Source organism: Ambystoma mexicanum, chromosome 5q, assembly GCF_040938575.1.
Source record: "Ambystoma mexicanum isolate Mex_15411 chromosome 5q, UKY_AmexF1_1, whole genome shotgun sequence".
NCBI lineage: Eukaryota > Metazoa > Chordata > Amphibia > Caudata > Ambystomatidae > Ambystoma > Ambystoma mexicanum.
Window position 1 is genome coordinate 1,117,644,355 of NC_090933.1, and position 25,155 is coordinate 1,117,669,509.

Consider the following 25,155-nt stretch of genomic DNA (forward strand, 5'->3'; position numbering starts at 1 on the left):
TTTGGGCTCAGCAAAAAACGTGGGTAGCACTATTTCTTCAATCAGATGGAATGCGGAAAGCACCTTGGGCAAGAATGCTGGGTTTTTTCCGCAGGACAACTTTATCCCTGTGAAACGTAGTATATGGCTTTGAGGCAACGAGCGCCTGGATTTCGCGGATTCTGCAAGCTGAGTTGAGGCTGACTAGCAAGGCTGTCTTAATGGTGACCACCCTGATGTCTGCGGACGCCATGGTTCAAATGGTTTGTGCGCCAGGGCACCCAGAACTATGTTGAGGTCCCACATGGGGTGAGGACTCTTGATGGACGGATAGAGCCCGGCGAGTCCCATCAAATGTTTCGTGACAATCGGGCTGGAAGAGGGAAAGATCTCCTCCTCTGAGTTTCTGTAAACCCCAATGGCTGCCAAGTAAGTGCAGCAAGTGTCCAACTGCACGCCTGAGTGGGCGAGGTGCACAGAGAAGGAGAGCACGTCGTCCAAGGTACATGCCAGGGGGTTCACACCCTTAGAGTCTGCCCTGTGGTAGAACCTGGTCACTTGCTCTTATACTGGCCCTAGTAGATTTACTCCTGGTGCCCTATATGATCTCTAGATTAGCCTGGTAGAGGCTGAGGTGACCTAGCGTTACCTGTTCAGGAACCACGCTGTGAGGGCTAGTTTCTGTGGCGTGGGGTGGATAAGCCTGCCCCCCCTTCTGTGCCACCAGATGTGCTGGGCCCGTCGGGAGGCAAATGGACGGCCTCTCCGCGTGGCTGAACAGCTCCGAGAACCATGGCCTGGCCAGCCACCACGATGCTATTAGAATGATGCTGAGGTGGCGAGATTCCTTGATCTTGCTTATCACCCTGTGCATCAGTGGTATGGGCGGGAAGGTGTATGCTGTCATTCCGTCCCACTGAATCTGGAATGCATCGCCCAGGGAGCCAGGGCCCTGACCCTGCCAGAAAGCGAACAGTTGGAACTTCCTGTTGTCCCATGAGGCAAAGAGGTCCACCTGTGGGTGTCCCCATTTGTAGAAGATTTCCTGCAGTACTAGGCTGTTCAACTGCCACTCGTAGATGTCTCCCCCCAAATTTGCTGAGCTTGTCTGTCTCCAGGTTGGATTCCCCCGGCAGGTCAACAGCCGTGAGGTAGATGTTCTCTAGGGCCCATTTCCACATGCTGATTGGGAGCCTGCACAGTGGGGGGGGGGGTCTGGTACCTCCCTGCTTGCTGACATAGAACATGCTGGTCGAGTTGTCTGTCTGAATGAGGACAACCTTGCCCTCGATAACCGGAAGGAAGGCTCGGAGCACCAGCCAATTGATGTGGTGCCCCTGCCGGGTCCAGGTGCCATGGACGCAGTGGTTGTCCAGAGTGGCCCCCAAACCCTCGAGAGAGGAGTCTGTGGTGATGGTGACCTGCGGGGTAGGTGGCCGGAAAGGCTTGTCCAGCCGAAGGTTGCAATCTCTGGGCCACCATGTGAGTTCGGGTGAAGGGATGGAGGAACGTTGACCATCTCTGACTGAGAGCCTCGCGCCTGGTTCCAAGAGGCTGCAAAGTGCAGCTGTATCCTCTCCATCCTGAGTCTTGTGTGGGGGACGGCCAAGAGGACTGCTGCCATGAGACCCAGTAGGTGTTACTACCACCAGGCCCAGGTCACTTCTCTCTGCTAAGGACGTGCGCGGTAGCCTTCTTGAGAGCCGTGATCTTGTCCTCAGAGACAAAAACTCTCAGAGCACGGGTCCCATTTGAGACCCAAGAAGTTCAGTCTCTGCGTGGGCTGCGATTGTGACTTCTTGAAGTTCAGTGAAAAACCCAGCTCGTGCAGAGTGTTCATAAGAGCGTGGGAAGTATGGTGCGCTGCTTCCGTAGATGTCGCCCTGACGAGGCAGTCGTCGAGGTACGGGTAGATGTGGTGGCCCTGCAACCTGAGGAGGGCCACCACAGTGTTCATCAGCCTGGTAAAGACACTGTGGGCCGAAAGGAAGCCCTGTGTATTGGAAATGTTAGCCCATGATACTGAATCGAAGAAAAGAACGATGAGGCTGCCAGATCGGGACGTGTAGGTACGCGTCCTTCAGATCCAGGGAGCATATCCAGTCTCCCCTGCACAAGGTCTCTGCTATCAACGCTGGCGTTACCATCTTGAATTTTTGTAGAAGTAGGGAGAGGCTGAGGGTAGAAAGGTCCAGCACAACTCGCAGGCCCGCCTGGTGGTTCTTCTGAATGGCGAAAATCCTGGAGTAAAAGCCCAAGCCTCGATGGGAGGCTGGGACTTCCTCCACTGCCTGGAACTGGACGAAAGACCGGATCTCCACCAAAAGAGTTGCTGTTCCAACCTGTGGGAGAGGAGGGGAGGAGGGAAGGGAGGGAGGCTGGGATAGGGAGGCGGTGCACCGTGGAGACTACAGAGAGGATTATTAGGCAGAATCCTGTGCAGTTCCCTTAGGGAGCACTACAGAAGATTAGGACTACAGATGAGAGCAATAAATCCCCTTTGGTATGAGTTTGTACCGCAAAGATTTAGTTGGTACCTGTGGCTGAGCAGTCAGACTAATCTCAAGAGGGAGATGAGCAGTATTCAGGGTTTACACAATAGGCCAACAATACCATGGCACAAGGAAACACTGACCAAAGCTTTGTATTAAAAAGTAGGTATATATTTATTTTATACACTTCTGGTAAAACACATTCATCACAGTCATCATGCAAGTTAAAATAAGTCAAAGAAAAATATACACACTCCCTAGTTAAATTGTAGACCAAGTAAACCAGAGTGAAAAATGAGCAAAAAGGCACAGTCGAAACCACACACAAGGGATACTCTAGCAATTTCTCACAAGGGAGGGAAAGCACAATTTATAAAGAAATAGATTCTTACACACCCTAGCAACACTTCCCATAGGTTTGTGTACCAGATTAAGCAAGACAGTGCATCAGTGTAAAAAATACATAAATGAAAACTGAGCAAAATGGCATTTCACAAGGTTTAGAAAGGGGTAGAAAAGGGTAGTTATAAGAAGTAGGTGCACCAACAAAGTTCTAGTTGAGAAGCAATCTAAAGAAGGCAGTTCTAACCAATGTAGCCAGAGTCAGTAGGCCTGTGCCAGAGCCAGTGGTACAGGGCAAGGGCCCAGGAGCAAAATGTTCTTGTAGCTGCAGTCAAGTCTTTGGTTAACGATTTCGAAAAGGTGGATGATGAAGGTGAAAGACAATGTTAAGAGAGAGGGGTGGCCAACCCAACAGGTAGGTAAAGGATTTAAAACACCTTTAGTGCTACCGCGAAGAAAGGGCGGCCTGGTGGAACAATGTACCTTTAAAATGAAGCAGTGGCTCCTGCGGTGGCAGTTGTTACTGGTAGTTCCTGCAGTTCGGGGGATCCAGGAGAGGAAGAGAGGCTGTCGTCGTGGAGGAAGGTTCGAGTTACTGCACTACCCAGGGATGAAACCAGCCGCGGTGCTGTCCGATGAATAAAAGGTACGCTCCTTTAAATCGCGGTCCGGGTGGACTGGTGCCCTGCTATCCGGCCTCCGAGTACAGGGAACTGGTGATTCGACCAAGGCAGGTCCAGGAAGGCAATTGGCAAACTGGTTGGCCCCACTAGCTCAAGGGAAGAAGGCTCTTGCAGATGAAGATCTTCTCTCGTCGTGTGGAGAAAAGTGGTGAGACGCTGCAGCAGGGCTTCACCGGTGGTTCAGTCAATGCAGGGGTCTTTGGCTTCTCTCCTCTTCGGCTTCTTAGTTCCAGTGGCAACGTCTTGCTCTTCTAGTCCTCAGGACCCTGCTTTAATGCAAAAACGAGCCCCATTCATACAGCCTAGCTGTCACTCACACAGTGGAGTGGTCATCTTGGCGGGAGACCCTCCAGCCTATCAGGATACAGTGCGACATGGGTTGCTGAGGCCACCCTGTCCAGGGGTCCTACTCCCCCTCCCACACAATGGACCCACCCCAGACTTGTGGCGCCGAAAGGAGGACTTCTTGGCAGAAGCCTGCCAAAAGGACGAACAAAGGATCCCCGACCTAGGTTAGGGGTTTAGAGAAAGACACAAGAAAGAATTTATATTAAAGTTCTGGCAAATAAAACCTACTGGAGTAAAGTTAATATAAAAATAAACCGGCGGTATGTTAGAGGCTGTCAGAAAATGTGGTAGCCTCGAACAATGGGAAAATCCCATAGGGAACGATTCACGGTCGAATATTTACCATAGTAACCATTGCCACCAGCCAGAAACTCTTGAGGGAGACTGTACGGTACCCTCTCGAAAATGAACATAAGGGAAAAACAATTAACCCTTTCCAGTACCTCCATAGTAAGATGGGTTGTACTGGTTTAGTTCATAATAATTGACTAGTAAAGTCAATTGACAGTAGTCAGTCCCAGGGTATGGAGTCTATGTTTGGGGGTCGCTGCGACACCCCTGTGTCACTGCACGGAGGGTGCTGTGTAACACATGTGAATAAAGATTGTTCCTATGGAGGTGAGAAAAACCCTATAGACATTAAGCACAAAAATAGCCTAGAACACACATAGCAAAAATGCCTAAGAGTGGGAAAAAGAGTCTCACTCTTAGCAGGAGAAAAGAAACAAACCCTTCAAATCCAGCAAAGCTGCTGGGGGACTCTATAGGTAAGGGAATTAGCCATAGAATGTGAATTCTCCCTAACAAGGATCCAGGGGTCCGCAAAATTCTGGTGCCAGAAATGTGCATGAGAGCAAGCCTGCCCCTCACTGGAGACACGTGGACCTGGAGGGGTGTGTCATGCCTTCTTTCCCTCTGAGGCTGTTGCTGAGGAGGGAGACTGGAAAAAGCCCTTACTCCCCCCACCCCTTTTGTTGTTTGCGCCGGTGTTGAGTCAGCAAACGGTCAGGCTGCCTGGACCTCCGTTCTTGGAAGCCACAGAACCCTCAGTATGTATGTCCGTTATCCGAGCGCTGCTGTGACTGGGTGTACGTTTTGGGCATGGTCTTTGTCAAGATGGATAAAGACTTGGCCGTTTGTGAGCTGTTTTTCTTTTCATCCAGCTCCTCGTCCGTTGTGGAGTGGAAGAGGTCACCCCCTTCGAACAGAAGATCTAAGATGCAATCCTGGACATCCAGTGTGAATTTCGTAGCACGGAGCCAGGCAGTTCATCTCATGTCCGTGGCAATGCAGATGGCACGGCCAGAGGTGTCAATGTGGGCCACGGTGGACTTCATTATGTCTTGCACCACAATCTTGGCCTCTGCCAATCCCGCCTTCAATCGCGATTGGCTCTGCACCGAAAGCACTGGGAGGAAATCAGAAATTTCCCACCAAAGCCTCTGGTTAACAGCTGCAGCATGGCATCTGCTTTGGCCTGACGAAGGTGCAAGGACGCGTTGGAATACATCATCTTCCTGTATGCCTCCAAGATCCTCTCCTCCTTGCCTAGCAGTGCTACAGAGGAGGCTGAAGACAACTGAGGCTGGGAGCAGAGTGATGCTGCAATGATCACTGGGGAGTGTGGCTGAGGATGGGCCGACAGCAAGAGTGTATCCCCCTCCATCTGCCTGTACTTGGCGTCCAGGTGTTTGTTCACCTGCTGGACTGAGTGGGCCTTGAGCCAACCCTTCTTGGCCAAGGCAACTGCATCCTTCTGCATCAGGATCCCCGTTCTAGTTACAGGATGTAGCGCGAGGACTTCTGCGAGGAGCCCCCACTGCTGGTTGCTCAGCCTCAGGTTGAGGAAGGCCCAAGTACTCTGCCAGCCCTGCCAGACGAGGCTTTGGCCAAAGATGGCCTGTCGGGGTCCTCCTCCTCGTCTGTGTTTGCCTGCTGTTCCTGTTGGTCAGGGACCGGAGGAGGGGAGTTGGGAGCTGCAGTGTGGAGACCGGAGCCGGGGGCTGGGGCAGAGGCTGTTGCGCAACCGCCTGGACATGTGGCTGAACAGGGGCCAGGGGCGTTTGCACTGCAGCCTGCGGTGCCGCAGCCACTGGTGGGAGCACGCCCCTGATGGTGTCCCTGAGGATGTCCCCCATCCAAGGAGATTTTTTGAGCCCGGGGAACCGTTCAAAGAACCTGTCCTCGCAGGCCAGATTGGTGGTAGGCGATATTGACAGGGTAGCGAGGGGCTGCTGGAGCCGTTGCATTCCCTGCCCATATGAACGCAGCGGGAAACTGCCGTGAGCAAAGGAAGTGTAAGCTGTAGGCCACATACCTAGTTGACACCAGTCCCACCTTGACACCCGATCCTCCACCTGCTGCCTTCCCTGGAGCAGCGTCGGCCAGATGTCTGGATTTTCTGGCACAGCGGCCATTCTGTTGAGCTGCCTTCCATGTGCCTGCGTCGTGTTGCTCGGCTCACTGGGCGCCGCCCCATCCAGGCCTCTTGAGTGTGGATCATGGGGCCTATCCTGTTCCTCAGGCCGAGGCACGGTAGGCATTTCGCCCTCGGCGGAGTTGCTGGTAGAAATGCATATAGGCACCCCCTCCGACATATTCCCGGTACTAGGGCGTAGCTCCTCGGGTGAAGGCCCAGTAAAAGAACCTTCCGGTCCCTCAGCACTGTCACCGGGAAGATCTACTGACCTCTCGGCCTGGCGGCTGGTAGCTGATTCAGCCTCAGTACTTGTGCCGGTACCAGGACCGGAGTGGTCCCCCCCATGCGTGCAAATCCTTGGGAAGGAGTATCTCTTGCACGGTGCACTGGAAAAGAGGGGCCCTACCTTGGGCCTGGATCGATGATAGACAAAGTCCTTTAGGTCCTTTGGAAGCGATCTCTAAAGAGCTCCCTCCACCTGGCTAGTGAGTTCTTCAGAGACCTCGAGGAAAGCGTGTTGCACGCGGTACAAGCTTGCCAGCCGTGGTTTGGGCCAAGGCCCCGTAGGCAGGGCGTGTGGGGGTTTTTAGTTGGGAAGAGCCCATCGCAGGATGGACACCTGTTTAACCCTGTAGAAGTCGAAATGCGCCCGGGAGGAGCATGACGCTCGAGTACCTGAATGATAAAAAGACAGAAGAGAAGAAGTATCCGAGCGTGGATTTACATGGCCGAAGCCAAACCCAGGAGCGCTGGTAAATTCGGCCCGTTCCCGTCGACGCGGAAAAGGGGACTGATGTGTGGTGCCGGAGAGCAGAGTCAGGGCAGCGCATGCTCCCCAGGCCGCACCCCCACGCGCCTCTAAATTTAAAGGGGAAGAAGGTTCCGTCTCCCGTCCCTTAGAAGGGACGTCCTGCAGTATGGAGGAAGGGGGACGGGACGTAAGAGTACTACCGAGATCAACATGGTATGGGTGTTTGGAGCCCTCTCTTATCCAAAGTCTCCTTCGCGCCAAAACGAACAAGACCCAATGGGAGATCTGCTCACATACAGGCATACCATACGTGGACCAATCATGGACCACGGTGGTCCCAGGCATTCACAGCACACCAGACTCTCTGGCACCCAGGATGTGTATTGGAAGCAGACAATCCAGCCCACATCATGGTATCTCACACACAGGGCACGCAGAAGGCTGCGAAAGCTTGGCTTTTCGCAGGAGAATGCATGCCCAAATAAGGACCGGGTCGGCTCGACCTGGGGAAGGTGAAGGGGCAAGATGGCCAGGGGACAGGACAAAGAACCTATTTGTGCCAAACGCGGTAAACGTGGTTTACGTGGCAGGAAAAGGTTAAAAATAAGAGAAAAGATAAGCTGCCACCAGCCCTGTCCAAGGCACATCTGCACTTCTCCTAAAAAAAACCTTTGAGAGTATCTAGGGCCTTTTGAAATGACTAGAAGACCCAAGTGCACTGTACTGTAAGGTACATTGTGCACTTGCAACATGTTGCAGAAAAGTTGCAACATTGACAAGGACTAAGGGAAAGTCTCCCAGTACTGACTGTCTTTAAGGACATGTCCATTTCCCCAGAATAAAGTGAGCGAAAAGCCCAGGGGAGTGCAGCAGAAAGGCTGTGCTCCACTGGAAAAGACACTATTGTTTTTAACAGCAGCAAAAATGTGCGCAGTACAGAACTGGTGGGAAAACTTCACATACATTGGGAATCTTTCCTAACAAGGTTACATAATGCCATCAGATTTTATGGGAATATTGAGAATGCTATCAATGTAAGAGGAAGACAGTGCTGAAAGGCACAAAACACATTTTAGTGACAATGAGAACATACCAGTTTTGAACTAAAAAGTCAACCATGTGGAGAGATGTTTGGTCAGCAGTGCGGATTGCAAAATGAAGTGCTGTCTCACCTGGCTCCTGAAAAGAAAACACAAAGTGAACACCATCAGCAACAATGATATACATTAGCTATTAGATATTTAAGAGTGATTTCTAAAGGTTATCAAGTTCTGTTAAAACAATGCATGTCAAGCTTCAGTGTTAATTTGAGGAAGATACCCTGGGTAGACTTGCTTGTTCCCAGACAAATCTATTTTTCACGTACACAAATAAAAGTTTGCTCACTCAAAGAGCAGTACTGTAGGTTCCTCTCAAATTGTTCTCCAGTTCATGTAGTGCAAGTGCCACACTCAAGTAGATGATATAAATTGGCTGGAGAAAGTAGGCAAACCCTACACTTTGACAGCTGATGCCATGGGTTTTCCAGACCGTCATGGCTAAAGAAACATGTTGTCGGTGCAGTCTCCGTGACTTGGGGAGCAACTGTCCAGCTTCCAATCAACATGTATACACATGTTCAGAGGCCAAAACAAAAACGTTCTGTCGGGCAGGTATGTAAACATCCAAATGATAGACAAGAGGTTCAAAATAATGGATTTGAAAATTGCCCACTGAAACTCCTCTACACAGCAAGACATACAATTCCAAGGAAAAAGTAGGTGTTCTATTAAGAATGACCATCCTTTTTGAAATGTTTCAGTGACTTTTACTCACAGCGCTTTGCATCTCGTCATTGCTTTGTTATCGCAATTAGTACAAATAAATAGTTTTAACATATCTGTGATTTTCATTGCAAAGGCCTTGCAAATAACTATTTTAATACATTACGTCTAACTTGACTTATTAAGAGTGATCTTTGTCTAACTGCACTTTCCACACTCTGAGTCTAGCTCTTAATGCGCAATGTGATAAACCAAAGAGTATTTCTCCTATTAGTCCCCAGGAATCTCTCAGGTGGCCAGGGCACGGCCATCGCATTTGGATCCAGACCCAGGGGGTGGACCAGTGCGTGAGGATCACCTGGGTGAGGAGTTTTCAGGGAGTGGGGGTGAGACAACCAATGGTGAGATGCGGTATTCCCCCCTTTCCCGTACCCATGACACATCCTATTTTATAGGATTCTCCAATGTACAAACGCCCCTCCGCCTTCTGCACAAACACTGGGCTGTGTAAGAGGGTGCCAGAGTAAAAGAGGCTATCCCTTACATATCTCATTGGACATGTGCCGCTAATCGGGTCAGGCAAAGTCAAGCACTTGACTTTAATCGCATACATCCGATACCCAAAGGCGGAACATAGAGACACAATATGTGCAAGGTGGAACACGAGAAGGAGCAGAACTTCTGGGGCGAAGGCGAACCGACTGGAGCAGGGCAACTGATAGAGGGACGAGAGCAAAGAGTAGAGGACAAGACGACTGCATTGTGTTTCAAGGGTGCCAGCGACCCTCCCAGTGAATGAAAGAGTTGGGGAGGTGAGGCAAAGCAAGTGGTATTAACCTTGACTTGTGAATTAAATCCACAAAGACGAGAAAGGAATGCACACAGCCGGTGAGTTGGCGAGTGACATGGAAGGCCAGTGTGTGTTAAAAAAGATTTAAGTTGCAACAGTATATCTCACAATTGAAGGCTGCACGCTTGTGGATGAGACGCGTAGGAAGGCAGGCGTGTGGTGAACTTTTAATTACCGATAACTGTGAAGCCAGTGATACAGCGTAGCGGAGTGGTCCAGCGAAAGGAATTAGCTCATTCTAAAGTCTCCGCTAAAGGTTTTGTTATAAAGCAACAAAGTGAATGAACTCTGAAAGTGATTAAATTATAAGTTACCCACCGTAATGACTAACATACTCCTACATCCTGTCCCCTTTTTTCCATACTGCATGGGTGATTACAACTGTATGTAGCCCAAAGGGTTGAGAGGTGATCTTAAGAAAACAAGTTCCATAATACTGTGTGTCCGAAACCCGGGTCTGACCTAGAGCCAACGTCCCAACAGTAGTGCTGGCAGAAGGCCTAAGGAGTGGCCCACGTGGCCCACCCTGCTGATGACCTGCCACGGGACATGCCTCTGGAATGCGATCGCCATGGCCTTGGCTCTGAAAGTATGGGCATGCATGTTCACTGGAAGTGATTTGTGCTGCCCCTCATAGGCCTCCTTGATGGCCGAAACCATCCACCTTGCTATAGAGGCCTTGGAAGCCTGAAAACCAGGCCTTGACCCCCCCAAAGGTGACAAAGCGAGCCTCCGACTTGCAGAAGCTCTTGGTTCTATCCAGATAGAATATCAAAGCGCGCCTGACATCTAGACAGTGCAAGACCCGTTGAGCATTGTTCTTGGGATCTGCAAAGAAAGTAGATAACACTATTTCCTCATTTAAGTGCAACACAGAGACTACTTTAGGTAAGAATACGGGTGCGTCCTCAGGACCACCTTATTTCTGTGAAAAGTAGTGTAAGGTTCAGAAGCCACCAATGCCTGGATCTCGCTAACCCTACATGCTGACGTAAGACCCACCAAGAGAGCTGTTTTAATGGTGACTAGCCTGATGTCCGCTGATGACATTGGTTCAAAGGTTTTGTGCGCCAGGGTGACCAACACTATGTCGATGTCTCACACTGGGTGTGGTTTCTTGGTGAGGCCCGGTAGATGTTGTTTAACCACTGGGTGGGAGGAAAAGAAAAACGTCTTCTTTTCCGAGTTTTGGTAGGCTCTTATGGCCGCCATATAGGTATGGCATGTGTCTATGTGCACTCCTGAGTGTGCGAGGTGCACAGAGAAGGATAGCACATCATCCAACTGCATTTGAGCGGGTCAATCTCTTTCGATTCTGCCCAGTGGCAAAATCTAGTCCATTTGCCTTGTACTGGCTCCTAGTAGCATGACTCCTAGAGCCCTGTATGATGTCTAGCTTAGCCTGTGACAGTCGCAGATGCTTTAGTGTGACCTGCTCAGGAACCACACTGTGAGGGCTAACTTCTGCGGTAAGGGGTGGCTGACCCTGTCTCCCTGCTGCGATAGAACATGAGCTGGGTCCAATGGACGGTGAATGGGAGGCTGTCCGAGAGGCTGAGCAGCTCTGAGAACCATGGTCTCACAGGCCACCAAGCAGCGATCAGATTGATGCTGAGGTGGCGTAATTCTCTTATCTTGCAGATCACCCTGTGGACCAGGGGAGTGGGAGGAAAGGCTTATGCGTTCATGCCGTTCCATTGTAACTGCGAGTTGTCGCCCAGGGAGTTCATTCCCTGTCCCTGCCAAGACAAAAACAGGGGGCACTTCTTGTTGTAATAAGTGGTGAAGAGATCCACCTGAGGATGCCCCATCTGCTGAAGATCCCCTGAAGGACCTGATCGTTCAATTGCCATTCGTAATGGTCCGCTCCCAGTCTGCTGAGCCTGTCCGCCTCCAGGTTGGACTACCCCAGGAGTTGGATTGCACTCAAGTAAATGTTTTCCAGAGCCCACTCCCAAATGCTGACAGCTAGGCTGTAGAGGCTCCTGTAGAGGAGGGGACCTTGTGCTACCCCTGCTTGTTGATGTAATACATGCTGGTGGAGTTGACCGTTGGAATAAGGATCATCTTGCGACTGATAAGCAGCAGAAAAGCTTTGAAACCGAGCCAGATAGCCTTCAGCTCAAGCCAATTGATATAGGTCTCCTGCTCCGGGAGGGACCAGACTCCATGGACGCTGTGGTTGTCCAGGGTAGCCCCCCCAGCCTTCCAAGGAGGAATCCGTAATGATGGTCGCTTGAGGAGCTGCTTCCCAGAAGGGCCTGCCTGTCCGCAAGTTGCAATCTGTGGACCACCAGACCAAGTCCTGGTGGAGAAGGCTGATTTGGGAGTCCTGCTCTTGATTCCATGAAGCTGCGAAGTGCAGCTGCAATCTCCTCATTTTGAGCCTTGTGTGATGTACTGCCGTAGGAACTCCGCCATGGTACCCAAGCGATGGTGGTACCACCAAGCTGAGGTCACCTCTCTGCTGAGAAAGTAACCCGTGGCCCTCTTGATGGCTGTGATTTTGTCCTCCGAGGGGAAAATTCTCTCGGACCTTGTGTCCCGGATGAGGCCCAGAAAAGTCAGGCTCTGCGTAGGCTGCAGCTGTGACTTCTTGGGATTGATGGAAAATTCCAGTTTGTGGAGTGTGTTCATAAGGGTGGAGGAAGTGTGGTGAATCGCCTCCAGGATCTCGCCATGACAAGCCAGTCCAGGTACGGGTAGACATGGTAAGCTTGGGCCCTGAGAAGGGCTGCCACTGCATTCATATGTCTGGTAAAGACCCTGGGGGCCGAGTTGAGGACGAAGGGTAGAACCTTGTATTGGAAATGGAAGCCCATGATCCTGAACTGTAGAAAGGACCAGTGAGGCTGTCAAATTGGGACGTGTAGATACGCATCCTTCAGATCCAGGGAGCTCATCCAGTCTCCCCTGCACAGTGTCTCCGCAATCAGCACTTGCGTAACCACCTTGAATTTTTTAAGAGGGAGAGGTTCAGGGTGGAAAGGTCCAACACAACTCTCAGGCCAGCCTGGTACTTCTTTCGTATGGAGAAAATCCTGGAGTAGAAGCCCAAGCCCTGCTGGGAGGCTGGGAAGTCTTCCACTGCCTGGCTCTCTACGAGTGAATGCATTTCTGCCAACAGAGTTGTCCAAATCTGTGGGAGTGGAGGGGAAGCGAGAGGAGAGGGAGGAATCGGTAGACGGTAATCCGTGGACACTACCGATAGGGATCCTCTGACACCAAGACTGTGCGCCAAGGGCAAGTCTGTTCCCCACCAGAGACATATGGATCCGAAGGTCCGTGTCATGCCTTCATTCCCTCTGAGGTTGGTGCAGTGGAGGGAGACCTGAAGAAGCCCTTGCCCCCCCCCCTTCTTCTGCTGCTTGCACCAGTGCTGACTCGGAGAACTGTCAGGCTGTCTCGACCTCCGTTCCTGGAAGCCCCCGAACCCGCCAAAGCCCGCCCCTTGTCAGAGCATTGATGCGACTGGGTGCAGGCCTTGGCCGTGGCCTTTGTGAGGATAAGGACTTCGCAGCTTGGGAACTGTTTTTCTTCTTATCTAGCTCCTCATCAGGTGTGGAATGGAAGAGGTCACCACCCTTGAATGGAAGGTCCAATATGTGTTCCTGGACGTCCGGGTTGAACTTGGTAGCCCGTAGCCAGGCAGTCCTTCTCATGTCTGCGGTAATGCAGATGGCACAGCCTGAGGTGCCAATGTGCGCCACGATGGACTCCATGGTGTCCTGGGCCACCATTTTAGCTTCTACCAGCCCAGCCTTGAAACGTGCCTGGCTCTGCACCGGAAGTTCTGGAAGGAAGTACGCTATTTCCGACCAAAGCCTCTGATTAACGGCTGCCAGCATGGCGTCTGCGTTAGATTGACAAAGGTCCAGGGAAGCGTTGGAATAGACCTTCTTCCCATAAGCCTTCAAGATCTTCTCCTTGCCTAGAAGCGCCAAAGTCGAGGTGGCCGAGGATAACCGAGGCTTGGAGTAGAGTGATGTCACAGTGATCATCGAAGAGTGTGGTTGAGTGAGTGCCGAAGGCAAGTGTGGATCCCCCTCCAACTGCCTGTACTTGGCGTCAAAGCGCCGATTAATAGGCTCGGCCGAATGGGGTTTCACCCTTTTTGGCCAAGGCGACAACGTCCTTCTGCATTGGGATCCCCGTTCTAGCCGCGTAGCATAGAGTGAGGACCTCGGCCAGGACACCCTCCTCCGGTTGTTCAACCTCGGGTTGCAGAAGCCCCAAGTATTTTGCCAAACTTGACAGCCGTTCGTGAAAGGCCTTGGCTAAGGATGGCATGTCGGGGTCCTCCTCATCGGTGTCCACTAGAGTGTCCACCTGGTCCGGCGCGGGTGGAGGAGTGCTAGGTGCCGAAGGCTACGGTGTGCGAACCAGAGCCGGTGGCTGCTGTGGAGGCTGGTGTGGTACCGCCTGAAATGTAGGAGGCAGGGGAGCTGGAATCGAAAGACCCAGCGTGGGCAGCAGGAGTTGCGCAGGGGCCCGAGGCGCTGGAACCATCAGAGGAATGACTATAAGCACCAGCGGTGGGACCGGAGGGAGCATGTCCCTGATCACATCCCGAAGGATAGCCCCCATCTGAGGAGACCTCATGAGTGGGAGGATTTATCGAAACACCTGTCCTCACAGGCTGGTAGGGTGGTATTGATGGAGTAGCGGGCGAGGGCTGGGGCCTGCGTGTACTCTGCTTTGCTGGTTGTGGGGTAAATCTGCAATGCTGAAGGATAAGCTGTAGGCCACGTACCTGTTTAAGACCAGTCCCACCTTGAAACTCGTTCTCCCACCTGTTCCGCACCTGGGGGCAGTATCGACGAGCTGCCATTTTGTCTGGCGCGGCAGCCATTTTATCGGGCTACATGCCACGTGCCAGCGTCGTGATGCTTGCCTCTGTTAGGAAAAAATCTCTTCTAGGGCTAATTTCCCTTACCTAGAGAGTCCCCCAGCAGCTTTGCTGGATTTCAGGGGTTTTTTTTGTACTCCTAACTAAGAGTGAGACTCTTTTTCCCCACTCTTAGCTGTATTTTGATGTATGTTTCAGCCTATTTTTGTGCTTATGGGCTATGGGGTTTTCTCACCATCATTGGTATCATCTTTTTATATGTGTGTTACACAGCACCCTCAGTGCAGTGACACAGGGTGTCGTAGCGACCCCCAAACATAGACTCCATACCGTGGGACGGACTACTGTCTCCCGGGGCATGTAAAGTTACCATTGACTTTACTAGTCAATAGTTATGGACAAAACCAGTACAACCCATCTTACTATGGAAGTACTGGGAAGGGTTAATAGTTTTTCCCTGGTGTTCATTTTCGAGGGGGTACCGTACAGTCCCTCTTTCCAAAGTTTCTGGCTGGTGGCAGTGGTTCCTACCGTAAATATTTGACCGCGAATATTTCCCTATGGGATTTTCCCACTGTTCGAGGCTGTTAGGACAGTTTTTCTAAAGTGCTACCCACTTCTTCAAAACCATTCAACTGAGGCAGTACAAGACTCCACTCTTAGTATAAGACTGTACCACCTGAGTACATGGCAGCGTAGGCAGAGCAGCCAGGTTCATCTTAGGAGGGAGAGAGGGCAGTAGACACAGTACAAGTGAAATTGTAATACAAATGATCCAAAGAAACACTGAAACACTGTGTTGTAAAAATAAAGGATTTATTTAAATACAGGTAGGCCCAGATAAATTTAGGGGTTAAGTAAGTACTAACACATTATATGCAATTACAATATAAAACACAACACTATACTTGAAAGTACACAGACCCAAGTATATACCTTATTTGGAACACCTAACAGTAGTTCTAGAGAAGTCAAAACCTTGTTATACACATTTAGTTATCGGTCAAGCCTATTCTTTGGGAGTAAAAGACCAATGGCTCCTTTCAGATTACTTTTGGTAATACAAGGGCAGTAGGCCCTTCCAGTTGTACAGTGACTCTTGGAACAAATCACATAAACAGTGAACTGGACAATATACTTTTTGGTGAATAGTGAAACACTTATTCTAGGTGCAGTAGAAACCTATAACCACTTTTGTCATAACACACAGTTATACCAGGTGAGTAAAACCTAAGGATGTAACATACAATTACAGATGCTTTGGAAATCCGGGAACCCTAGATTGAGGTAAGCAATAACTCTGGTAACTAGTTTTGGATGGCACACAGCTAACACAAGGTAAATAAAACTTCACAATGAAGGGAAAAGTAAAACCCAATGTCACACTTTACTGAATAGTTATTCTAGGTAGGCAACAACCTAATGTAGACTTATTAAGGACAGGCTAGCAGAAATGCAGGGGAAGCAAGACCCAGTTGGGGGACACTCATACAGTTATCCTAACAGGACTAACCAGGTGATATCAACAGTTGGAGGACACTCATACAATTATCCTTCAGGAATGATCTGGTGAAACCAACACATTACTTTTGTAAAGAGGCACAACCTAATCACAGGAGAGTAAAACACCTTTACATCCACTTTCTTTTAGACTGGCAAAACAGTGGCTAAGGAAGAAAAGATGCGAACCATACTTTTAAGAATAGTGCATCACACATTTAAGATCAGTAAGAACATTTGTAACTGTTCACTCTGAGAATTACAGTTAACTACCAACTCTTTACAAGTAAGTAAAACACTTGATTTCTTTTCTAGGCAGAAGTCCCAATCCCTTCAAAGTCTTTCCCATATTCTTAGAGCATGGGTTTTCTCAGTGGCAGAAGGGGGGTCACTAGGACTAGTGACCAATAGGCAGTGTTAAAATAAGTTCTTTAGTAGCAAAAGTCAGAGTTCCTTAGGAAAACTGGGCAAACAGGTGAGTATTTTACTTCTAGGGTTAGAAGAGGGTCCAGGGGCTTCACAGAAGACACCCCAGCAGGATTCTAGCAGTGGGACTGGCTGCACTGGATGAGGGACCTCCTAATCACAGAAGGCACCCCAAAGCTACACAGAAATCCCAACAGGCTTAAGGTAAGTATATACCCAAGCCAACACAGTACCTCAGCAATGAAGAAGAATTGCAGCAGGAGAACTTCAGGGACTGCAGCCAAATACCCGGTCAGTGGATTCCTTGTCCTGGAGACTGAACACAAGACCTCAGAAGAGACTTTGTAGCAGGGTTCGATGAAGAAGGCTCTAGGTAAGATTTCTCTTGCGGCTGAATGCAGTTCTGCGGGTTTGGTGCCTTTTCAAGGAACAAAGAAGAAGACAGAAAATGGCAGTTGAATTCTCGTTGTTTAAAAGGTCCAGCACTCTTGTGAGGGGACTTTCCAGACTCGATTTGTGTCTCTGGAGATACACCAGGATGCCCACGAAGTTTCAGGGAGATTCGGTATTCGGAGGACCGTGCACCGCACAGTGGCTGGAGGTCCCAGGGTATCGGGGTATTGCAAGAAAGCAAGGTCACAGCAAACCGTGGGATGGCTCAAAATGCAGGTCTTCTTGGTCTAGTGGGTCTCACCAGGCTCTGGGTGCGGGCCGTCGTTTTCAGAGACCCCAGGTCGATTGGAAGGAAGGGCTGCAGCAGGCTCCGGTTACACAGCAGGCTTTCCGGTCGCTGGAAATCATTCCCGCCGATTTTCCTTCGTCATCCTCTTAGATTTTCTGTTCCAGTGGTCGATATGACTTCAGCTTCCAGGTTTCCAGTATTTGTCAGGAACTACAGCACAACCTCTGCATTCTCTCTGTGCATTTTACAAGAAAGGGGCGTCTGGTTGTCCAATCAGGACAGCCAGTCCCCCACTGGGAATTGTCCCAGTTGAAGGAAGGAGTAAGACAAAGGATGAGGGAGTTTTGGACTCCTCCCTCACTTCCTGTGCTTACAGACTGACTGGAGCCTGGGCAGGGTGTCCAAGGGACTCCTGCCGAAGACAAAACTCAAACAAAGGAATTTCCCACCCTGGATGTCAGGGGAAGGAACAAGAAACGACAAGAAGCACTAAAATGGCAGAAAAAGAAGACAGGGGCCATTTGGGTAAAATGAGCACCCTTAGGTGCCTTTACTGCAGCTGTGATTACAGCCCGCGGTAAAGGTGCACCAAATTAGTAAAAGGTATCACTGCCATCAGCCATTAAAGGTAAGCTTGTCACTGTAACAGAATTGTTACAGTTTTAATGTGAAAGGGGATACATTGCATCTCCCCAGCCCTCCACATAAGGTGGGCTGTGCTGGTTTCACAGAATAAAATGTAAAAGGGATCCAAAGATCCGTTCTACCCTTGGGAACTGTAGTTCACTCAAGGTTAGCACAAGAAGGTTAAATGGGGAGGCCCCTAGGGCAACCCAGCAACAACAGGCACTTATTGCCAATAAGTTGTTAGACATGATAGCTTTAAAAAGACCCTATGTAGAGTCTCAAAAATGACACCCATATAAAGAGTTAAAGATTAGGTGAGTGTGGAAAAAGGTTCCCACTCACTGAGGTATTAATGAAAAATATCCCACTAAAAAAACAAAAGGTTCTAGAGTTGAACTAGGAAAGGAAGCTTTACCAGCTCTGTTGAAATCTTACCTAACGGAGGCTACCACTTTTACTGAGAGCATCTAACATACCGCCGGTTTATTTTGATATTAACTTTACTCCGGTAGGTTTTTATTGACAGAACAACTTTCTCGTGTCTTCCTCTGAAATCCTAACCCATGTCGGGGATCCTTTATTCGTCCTTTTGGCGGGCTTCTGCACAGAAGCCCTCCTTTCGGCGCCACTGAGGCTGGGGTAGACAGGATGTGTGGGAGGGGGAATAGGCACCCTGGACAGGGTTACCTAGGCAACCAAAGTCGAACTCTGCCCTGATAGGCTGGGAGTTATCCCGCCAGGATATCCACCCCACTGTGTGAGTGACAGCTCGGCTGTATGAATGGGGGTCTTTCTGCATAAAAGCAGGGTCCTGAGGACTGGAGGACAAGACGTCGCCACTGGAACTAAGCAGCCGAAGAGGAGAGAAGCCAAAAACATCTGCAACGACTGAACCACCGGTGAATCCCTGCTGCAGATCCTCACCACTTTTCTCCAACTACTCGAGAAGATCTTCACATGCAAGAGTCTTCTTCCCTTGAGCTGGTGGGGTCAACTAGTTCGCCAATCGCCTTCCAGGACCTGCCTTGGTTGAATCGCCAGTGCCAAGCACTCGGACAGCGGATAGACAGGCACCCGTCCACCACGACCGTGATTTACAGGAGCATACCTTTTAATCCGTTTTGGCAGCACCGCGGCTGGTTTCATCCCTGGGCAGTGCAGTAACTTGAACCTTCCTACACGACGAGAGCCTCGCTTCCTCTGCTGGATCTCCCGAACTGCAAGAACTGCCAGGAACTACCGCCACCGTAGGGGCCTCTTCCACTTGCAAGGTACATTGTTCCGCCAGGCCTCCCATTTTGTTGGGTATTGCTAAAGGAGTTTTAAATCCTTTACTTACCTCCTGGGCTGGCCGCCTTTTCATCTAACATCTTTCTTCGTCCTGCAACCGCCTTTTCAAATCGTTTAACAAAGACTTGGCTGTAGCTACTAGAACATTTTGCACCTAGGCACTTTGCCTTGTACCACTGACTCTGGCTAAATCTGTTACAACTGCCTTCTCTAGATTGTTTCTCATCCATCTTATAACCACCTTTCATTCCCTTTTTAATATTGTTTAAGTGCCATTTTGCTCGGTTTTCAACAAAGTATTGCTTAACTTGTTCACAATACGGGGGGGCGTAGCCAACTGCCATGTAGGAAAGCCGTGTTCTTGGGAGCTCCGCTTAATACATTCATTGATCCGCCACTATTTCGAGCTTTACCATATATAAGTCGGTGTAACGCTCACCTGATTCCCGCAGAGGCACCGGTCTTGACTGGGTGAATGCCGTATCTTCAAAGGTGATGTGTAACACTCGGTTGGCTCTTTGGGATGGACCTCTGTGCACTGTATGTCTGACTCGAAGAGTAAGATGTCTGCAGATAGAAAATATGGGATTAATGAACTGGGGTTATTGGGTGCCTCTCTCCTCTTCCCTTTCTCTTCTCCTGTAGAACCCCAAAGGTTAACGCCCTCACCTTAGGTAAGTGAACACCGAGCTCTCCATCTGCCTCGGGGCAGGGTGCCGTAACCAGTTCCTTCACTGGATAAGGGTGCAGGCCTCTTGACCTCAGAGGACTGCTGTCCGTCGTTAACTGCACGAACGGTAAGTTCTGGGCGCTTCAAATGTCTTAAAAGTCTTTTGTAATGATATCTCTTGTTTTGCAGAGTTTCGGCGATGGCGGATGGCGGGCTGAGAGTTGAGGATCGAACCCACGTGAGGAATAGAAGCGCCTGGAAGCACGTAGGTAAGCGCTTGTAGCCTGCTTCACGATGCGCACTAACTGTCCCTTTTATCTTGCAGGTACAAGTTCGGAGCTTTAGAGAAGCTGAAGGGTGCTGGAATACCCACTGGATTCGGCGTGGGAAGGGGTAATGGCACGTGAGTAATAAAGTTGCCCAATGTCTTTAAACGCACCTTCTTTTGTCTTTCAGATGCGGGATGCAGCGCCGAAGGCCTCCGGAGCGTGCGAAGAGCTGGTAAGCTTTTGTCTTTCAGATGCCGGAATGCAGTGCGAAGACCTCCGGAACATGCGAAGAGTAGGTAAGCCTTTGTCTTTCAGATGCCGGAATGAAGCGCGAGGCGTTGGTGACAGCCGATGGACCAGGTAAGAGATGCGCTGCCACTGAAGACCGTAGTGCTAACCTGTTCTTTCTTTGTCTTTACAGGTGCTGCTGAAGACTGGATTCCAGGATGGTAAGCCTTTGTTTCCTTAGGCCCAGGATCAGAAGCAGAAGACACGATGAGCGTTCTGCTGCAGAGAATGCAGAATAACACAAAGCAAGATTCATCCATCGGGTGTGGTTTAAATAGCCTCCTGTAGTGCTTAGGTGTCTCCTTCCACAGCCACGCCTAGGTAAGAAAAGAGTTCCTGCTTTCCAGAAGAGTTCCAGTGTTCTGAACCTAGGGAGTGGCTCCTGCCCCACCCAACAGGAAAAGTAGTCCCAAACAGAAGAGGATCCGGGGTTCAACTGGTAGGTAAGTAAGCAGCATGGTCTGCTGCAGATAAGTCCACCCAAGCATTATGAGCCCGGCGCTTCCAGCGCTGGGACTGGGCATCTTTATGAGCCTGGTGCCACTGGCGCCAGGACAGGGTCCAAAAGGTCCCAATTGGAACTGGCTGGCACTCGGAACCGGGGTTATGGGTCTGCTTCCAAGGAAGTCGGGCAAGTCCTGATCTTTTGGAAGCAGAGATCATGACAACACCCCCCTCAAGGCCCCTCCCAAACCGGGCTTCTCCGGGGGTTTGGGCTTGTTAGGAAATGTTCGATGAAATCTTTTCATTAGACGAGGCGCGTGAACATATTCTGCAGGTACCCAGGATCTTTCTTGGGAACCGTAGCCTTTCCAGTCAATCAGGTAAAATAGTTTAGATTTGGAGATCTTGGAATCCAGGATGCTTTTGACTTCAAACTCGAGTTCTCCATCAACTAGAATAGGTTTTGGAGATGTAGTTAGTCGGGTTTGAGGTTGCACAGGTTTTAATAGAGAGACGTGGAAGACCGGATGTATCTTCATGTGAGGGGGCAAGTCCAACTTGACCGCTACTGGATTTACTATGGTAGTGATGGAATAGGGACCAAGGTATCTTGGGTTGAATGCGCGTGGTCCTTTTAGAGGTAGATATTTGGTGGATAACCAGACTTGATCTCCTACTTGATATTGGGGGGCTTCCTTCCGATGATGGTCTGCTCCTTTCTTGTATTGTTCTTTAGCCCTTTGAAGGTGAGAAACGGCTTCCTTAAAGGCTTGGGTGATTGTAGAATTCAGGTGGTCTACTGCTGGTGTTCCAAGATCTTGGAGTGGATCCAACTCCGAGGTTCGAGGGTGACTACTGTATAAAAGAAAAAACGGGGTCTTCCCAGTTCCCGAGTGGACAGAGTTATTGTAGGCATATTCGGCTATCCAAAGGATATCTTTCCAAGTTTTTTCAGTTTGTTGTAGCATGCAGCGCAAATACTGTTCCAGAGTTTGATTGGTCCTCTCGGTTTGTCCGTCGGTTTGAGGGTGGTGGCTGGTCGAAAGTCTCACATCAATTTGAGCCGACCGACAGCAACTTTGCCAAAAATGAGAAATAAATTGACTACCTCGATCCGAAATTAGAACTGAAGGAAAACCGTGCAGTCGGACGATGTTTTCGAGAAATTCTCGGGCTAGAGTTGCTGCTGTTGGTAAGCCTTTGAGTGGAATGAAATGCGCCATCTTGGAGAATAGGTCCACGATTACTAGGATCGTATTGTATCCGGAGCATGGAGGTAGATCGGTGATGAAGTCCATAGAAAGCGTATGCCAAGGGCGAGGCGGGATGTCAATAGGGCGTAAGAGGCCGGCTGGTTTTTCCTTTTGACTCTTGTTTTGGGCGCATACTCCACAGGACATTATAAAGTCTCTGATATCTTTTTTCCAAGACGGCCACCAGAAGTAGCGCTTGATCTTTTCCGAGGTCTTGGTCATACCGGGATGTCCTTCCATTAAAGAATCGTGATAACAAGAGATTACCTTTTTCTGTAAATCTGTGCTGGGCAGGTATACCCGTTCTTGGAAATATAATAGGTTGTCCTTCACCGTAAAGTCCTTTGACCTGCAGATGACAATTCTGTATGTCTGCTGGAGTTACCAGTAGCCTGGCTTTATCCTTAACTTCCTCTATGGATTGTGTGGCGATTACACCTAGAATTCTTTGTTCGGGAATGATAGGTACAGGTTTAGGATTGATCAAATGTTCTTCCGCTCCCATCCGAGAAAGGGCATCAGCTTTACCGTTTTTTGTACCAGGTCGATAGGTAATTATGAAGTCAAACTCGGCAAAGAATAGTGCCCAACGGAGTTGCCTAGAGGATTGAGCTTTTGCGGTTTTCAAATATTGCAGGTTTCGGTGATCTGTAATCACAGTAACGGTGTGTCGGACCCCCAGAAGATAATGTCGCCAAGCCTTAAAGGCGGACTTGATAGCTAGAAGTTCCTTATCAGTAATAGTGTAATTGATTTCAGGAGGCGAGAATTTGCGGGACCAAAATGCCACGGGATGCAAGTGATTGGTTACTGGGTCCTTTTGTGATAGAACTGCCCCCATGGCAAGGCTCGAAGCATCAGTTTCAACGATGTAGGGGAGTTCTGGGCGAGGATGTTTTAAGATCGGTGCAGAGATAAATCTAGTCTTCAAATTCTGGAAAGCTTGTTCCGCCTCGGTAGACCATTCAAAACGTTTGTTTTTCTTTAACAAGGCGGTGATGGGCTGGACTATTCGAGAGAATTCGGGGATAAACCTGCGGTAAAAGTTAGCGAAGCCTAACATGCTTTGAACACCTTTTATGGAGGATGGCGATGGCCATTTGAGAATTGCATCAACCTTCTTTGAATCCATACGCACTCCGCTAGGTGATAATATGAATCCCAAGAATTCAACTTCAGTCACGTTGAAAACACATTTTTCCAACTTAGCGAAAAGTTTGTGTTGACGCAATCTCTCGAGGACCATTTTCACGTGTTTCCGATGTTCAGTTTCCGATGAAGAATAAACGAGGATGTCGTCAATGTAAACAACAACACACACATCTATGAGCTCTCTGAGGACATCGTTCATAAAATATTGAAAGGCGGCCGGGGCATTGCAAAGTCCGAAGGGCATGACCTGATATTCAAATAGCCCATACTTGGTGCGGAAGGCCATCTTCCATTCATCGCCCTCTTTTACTCGTACCAAGTGGTAGGCTCCTCTAAGATCCAGCTTTGTATATATGCATGCTTTTCTGACTTGGTCCAGGAGTTCAGGGATCAAAGGTAACGGATATCTATTCTTAACGGTGATCTGGTTCAGGGCGCGATAATCTATACAAGTTCTAAGGTCCCCTTCTTTTTTTGGAACGAAGAACAAAGCTGAGGAAGCAGGGGACTTGGAAGGACGAATAAACCCATTGGCTAGGTATGGATCCAGGTATTGTCGGAGGTGAAGATTCTCAGGCTCGGTGAGGGCATAAATTCTACTACAAGGAGGAGTAGATCCAGGTATCAGGTCTATCTGGCAGTCATAAGACCTATGAGGAGGTAGAGAGTTAGCCTGATCCTTCCGGAAAACATCTTGGAATTCTAGGTATTCAGGAGGTAACTGGGGAGCCGCCGAGGAAATTGCTGCCAGTGCAACACCAGGTCGAGGGTGACAAGTAGAGACACATTCTGGAAACTGAACCGTTCTTGCTCGCCAATCGATCTGAGGATTGTGCTTCTCTAACCAAGGAATTCCTAGAATAATCTGGAACTGAGGGGCCTTGATCACATCGAACACGATCTTCTCATGGTGTCCATCTTGATTTACTAGCGTCACTTCTTGGGTGGTATGCGTTACTGGTCCGGAGGCTATCTCCGTACCATCCACCGTAGTAATGACGTCCTTTACAGCCTTGGGACAAAGAGTTAGATTCATCCTCAAAACCATTTCATGATCCACATAATTGCCAATGGCACCGCTGTCGACGTAAGCTTCAATCGCATGTAATCGATCCGGATGTTCAGGGCTAATGAGGACCATAGGTATCACGAAATGCGAGGTCACGGAACTGGTTTTAACGCTCGGCAAGAGGACCTCTATTCTTGTCGGGCGAGGTCGTTTCCCTGCTCAGAGTTTGTGACCCTGGTAACTGCAGCTCCTACTGCCTTCTTGGCTGGTTTCACCGGACAGTCTCGAAGAAAGTGCCCCGAGTTTCCGCAATAGAGGCATAATTGCAGCTGTTTTCTCCTTTCCCGCTCCTTTTGTGTTAGTGGTCCTTTCAGGCCCCCTATTTGCATGGGTTCCCCGGAGTCTACTCCTTTGGTAGGAGTTGGTGGTTTGGAAAATACTCGAGCATCAAACTTGGAACGATCGGCCTTCCTGCTCTGCAGTCTGTGGTCAATTTGAACGACTTAGTCAATATAGTCCGAACAGTCTTGCGGGGGATTCACTACTTGGGCTAACACATCTTTGAGCTCTCCACGTAGACCTCTATAAAACAGCGTAATCCTTTTGTCCTCAGGCCATCGAGTTTCCACTATCAGTCTGTTGAAAGATGCAATATAAGCCAAAAGGTCTTGATTACCCTGTCGCAATGAAAGGAGCTCATTGTCCAAGGCCTGCCCCTGTGAATGTCTTGCAAACAGTTTTTCCATACTGAGCTGAAAAGCTTGAAAATCATGGAGAACCGGATCATCTTGATTAACTAGAGGGATCGACCAGTCTGCCGCATTGCCACTAAGGTACGAAAGCACGAAAGCTACATTAGCTTGATCAGTTGGAAAGGCTGCTGGCCGGCATAAGAAGTGCAACCGGCACTGATTAATGAATACTGCAAACCTCTTTGGGTCACCAGAAAATCGTTCGGGCGGAGCCAGAGGTACATTCCCAGGTAGGTTGATCTGCACTGGGTTCGTAGAGGATGTTGAAGGAAGATTTGCCCGTGATGCGGGTAACGGAGTTTGTCCGTCTTGTGACT

The 25,155-nt window shown here is 49.6% G+C and overlaps 1 protein-coding gene across 5 annotated transcripts in view; it reads right to left on the bottom strand.

The window, feature by feature from the left end:
- ASAP1 (ArfGAP with SH3 domain, ankyrin repeat and PH domain 1) overlaps positions 1-25,155 on the bottom strand; it is a 2,617,237-nt gene that overhangs the window by 1,006,479 nt on the left and 1,585,603 nt on the right. For all 5 annotated transcript variants that reach the window (XM_069621633.1, XM_069621635.1, XM_069621634.1 and 2 more), the window contains one exon: positions 8,108-8,193. In XM_069621633.1, the coding sequence (XP_069477734.1) occupies positions 8,108-8,193 (86 nt within the window). The remainder of the gene's footprint in view (positions 1-8,107; positions 8,194-25,155) is intronic.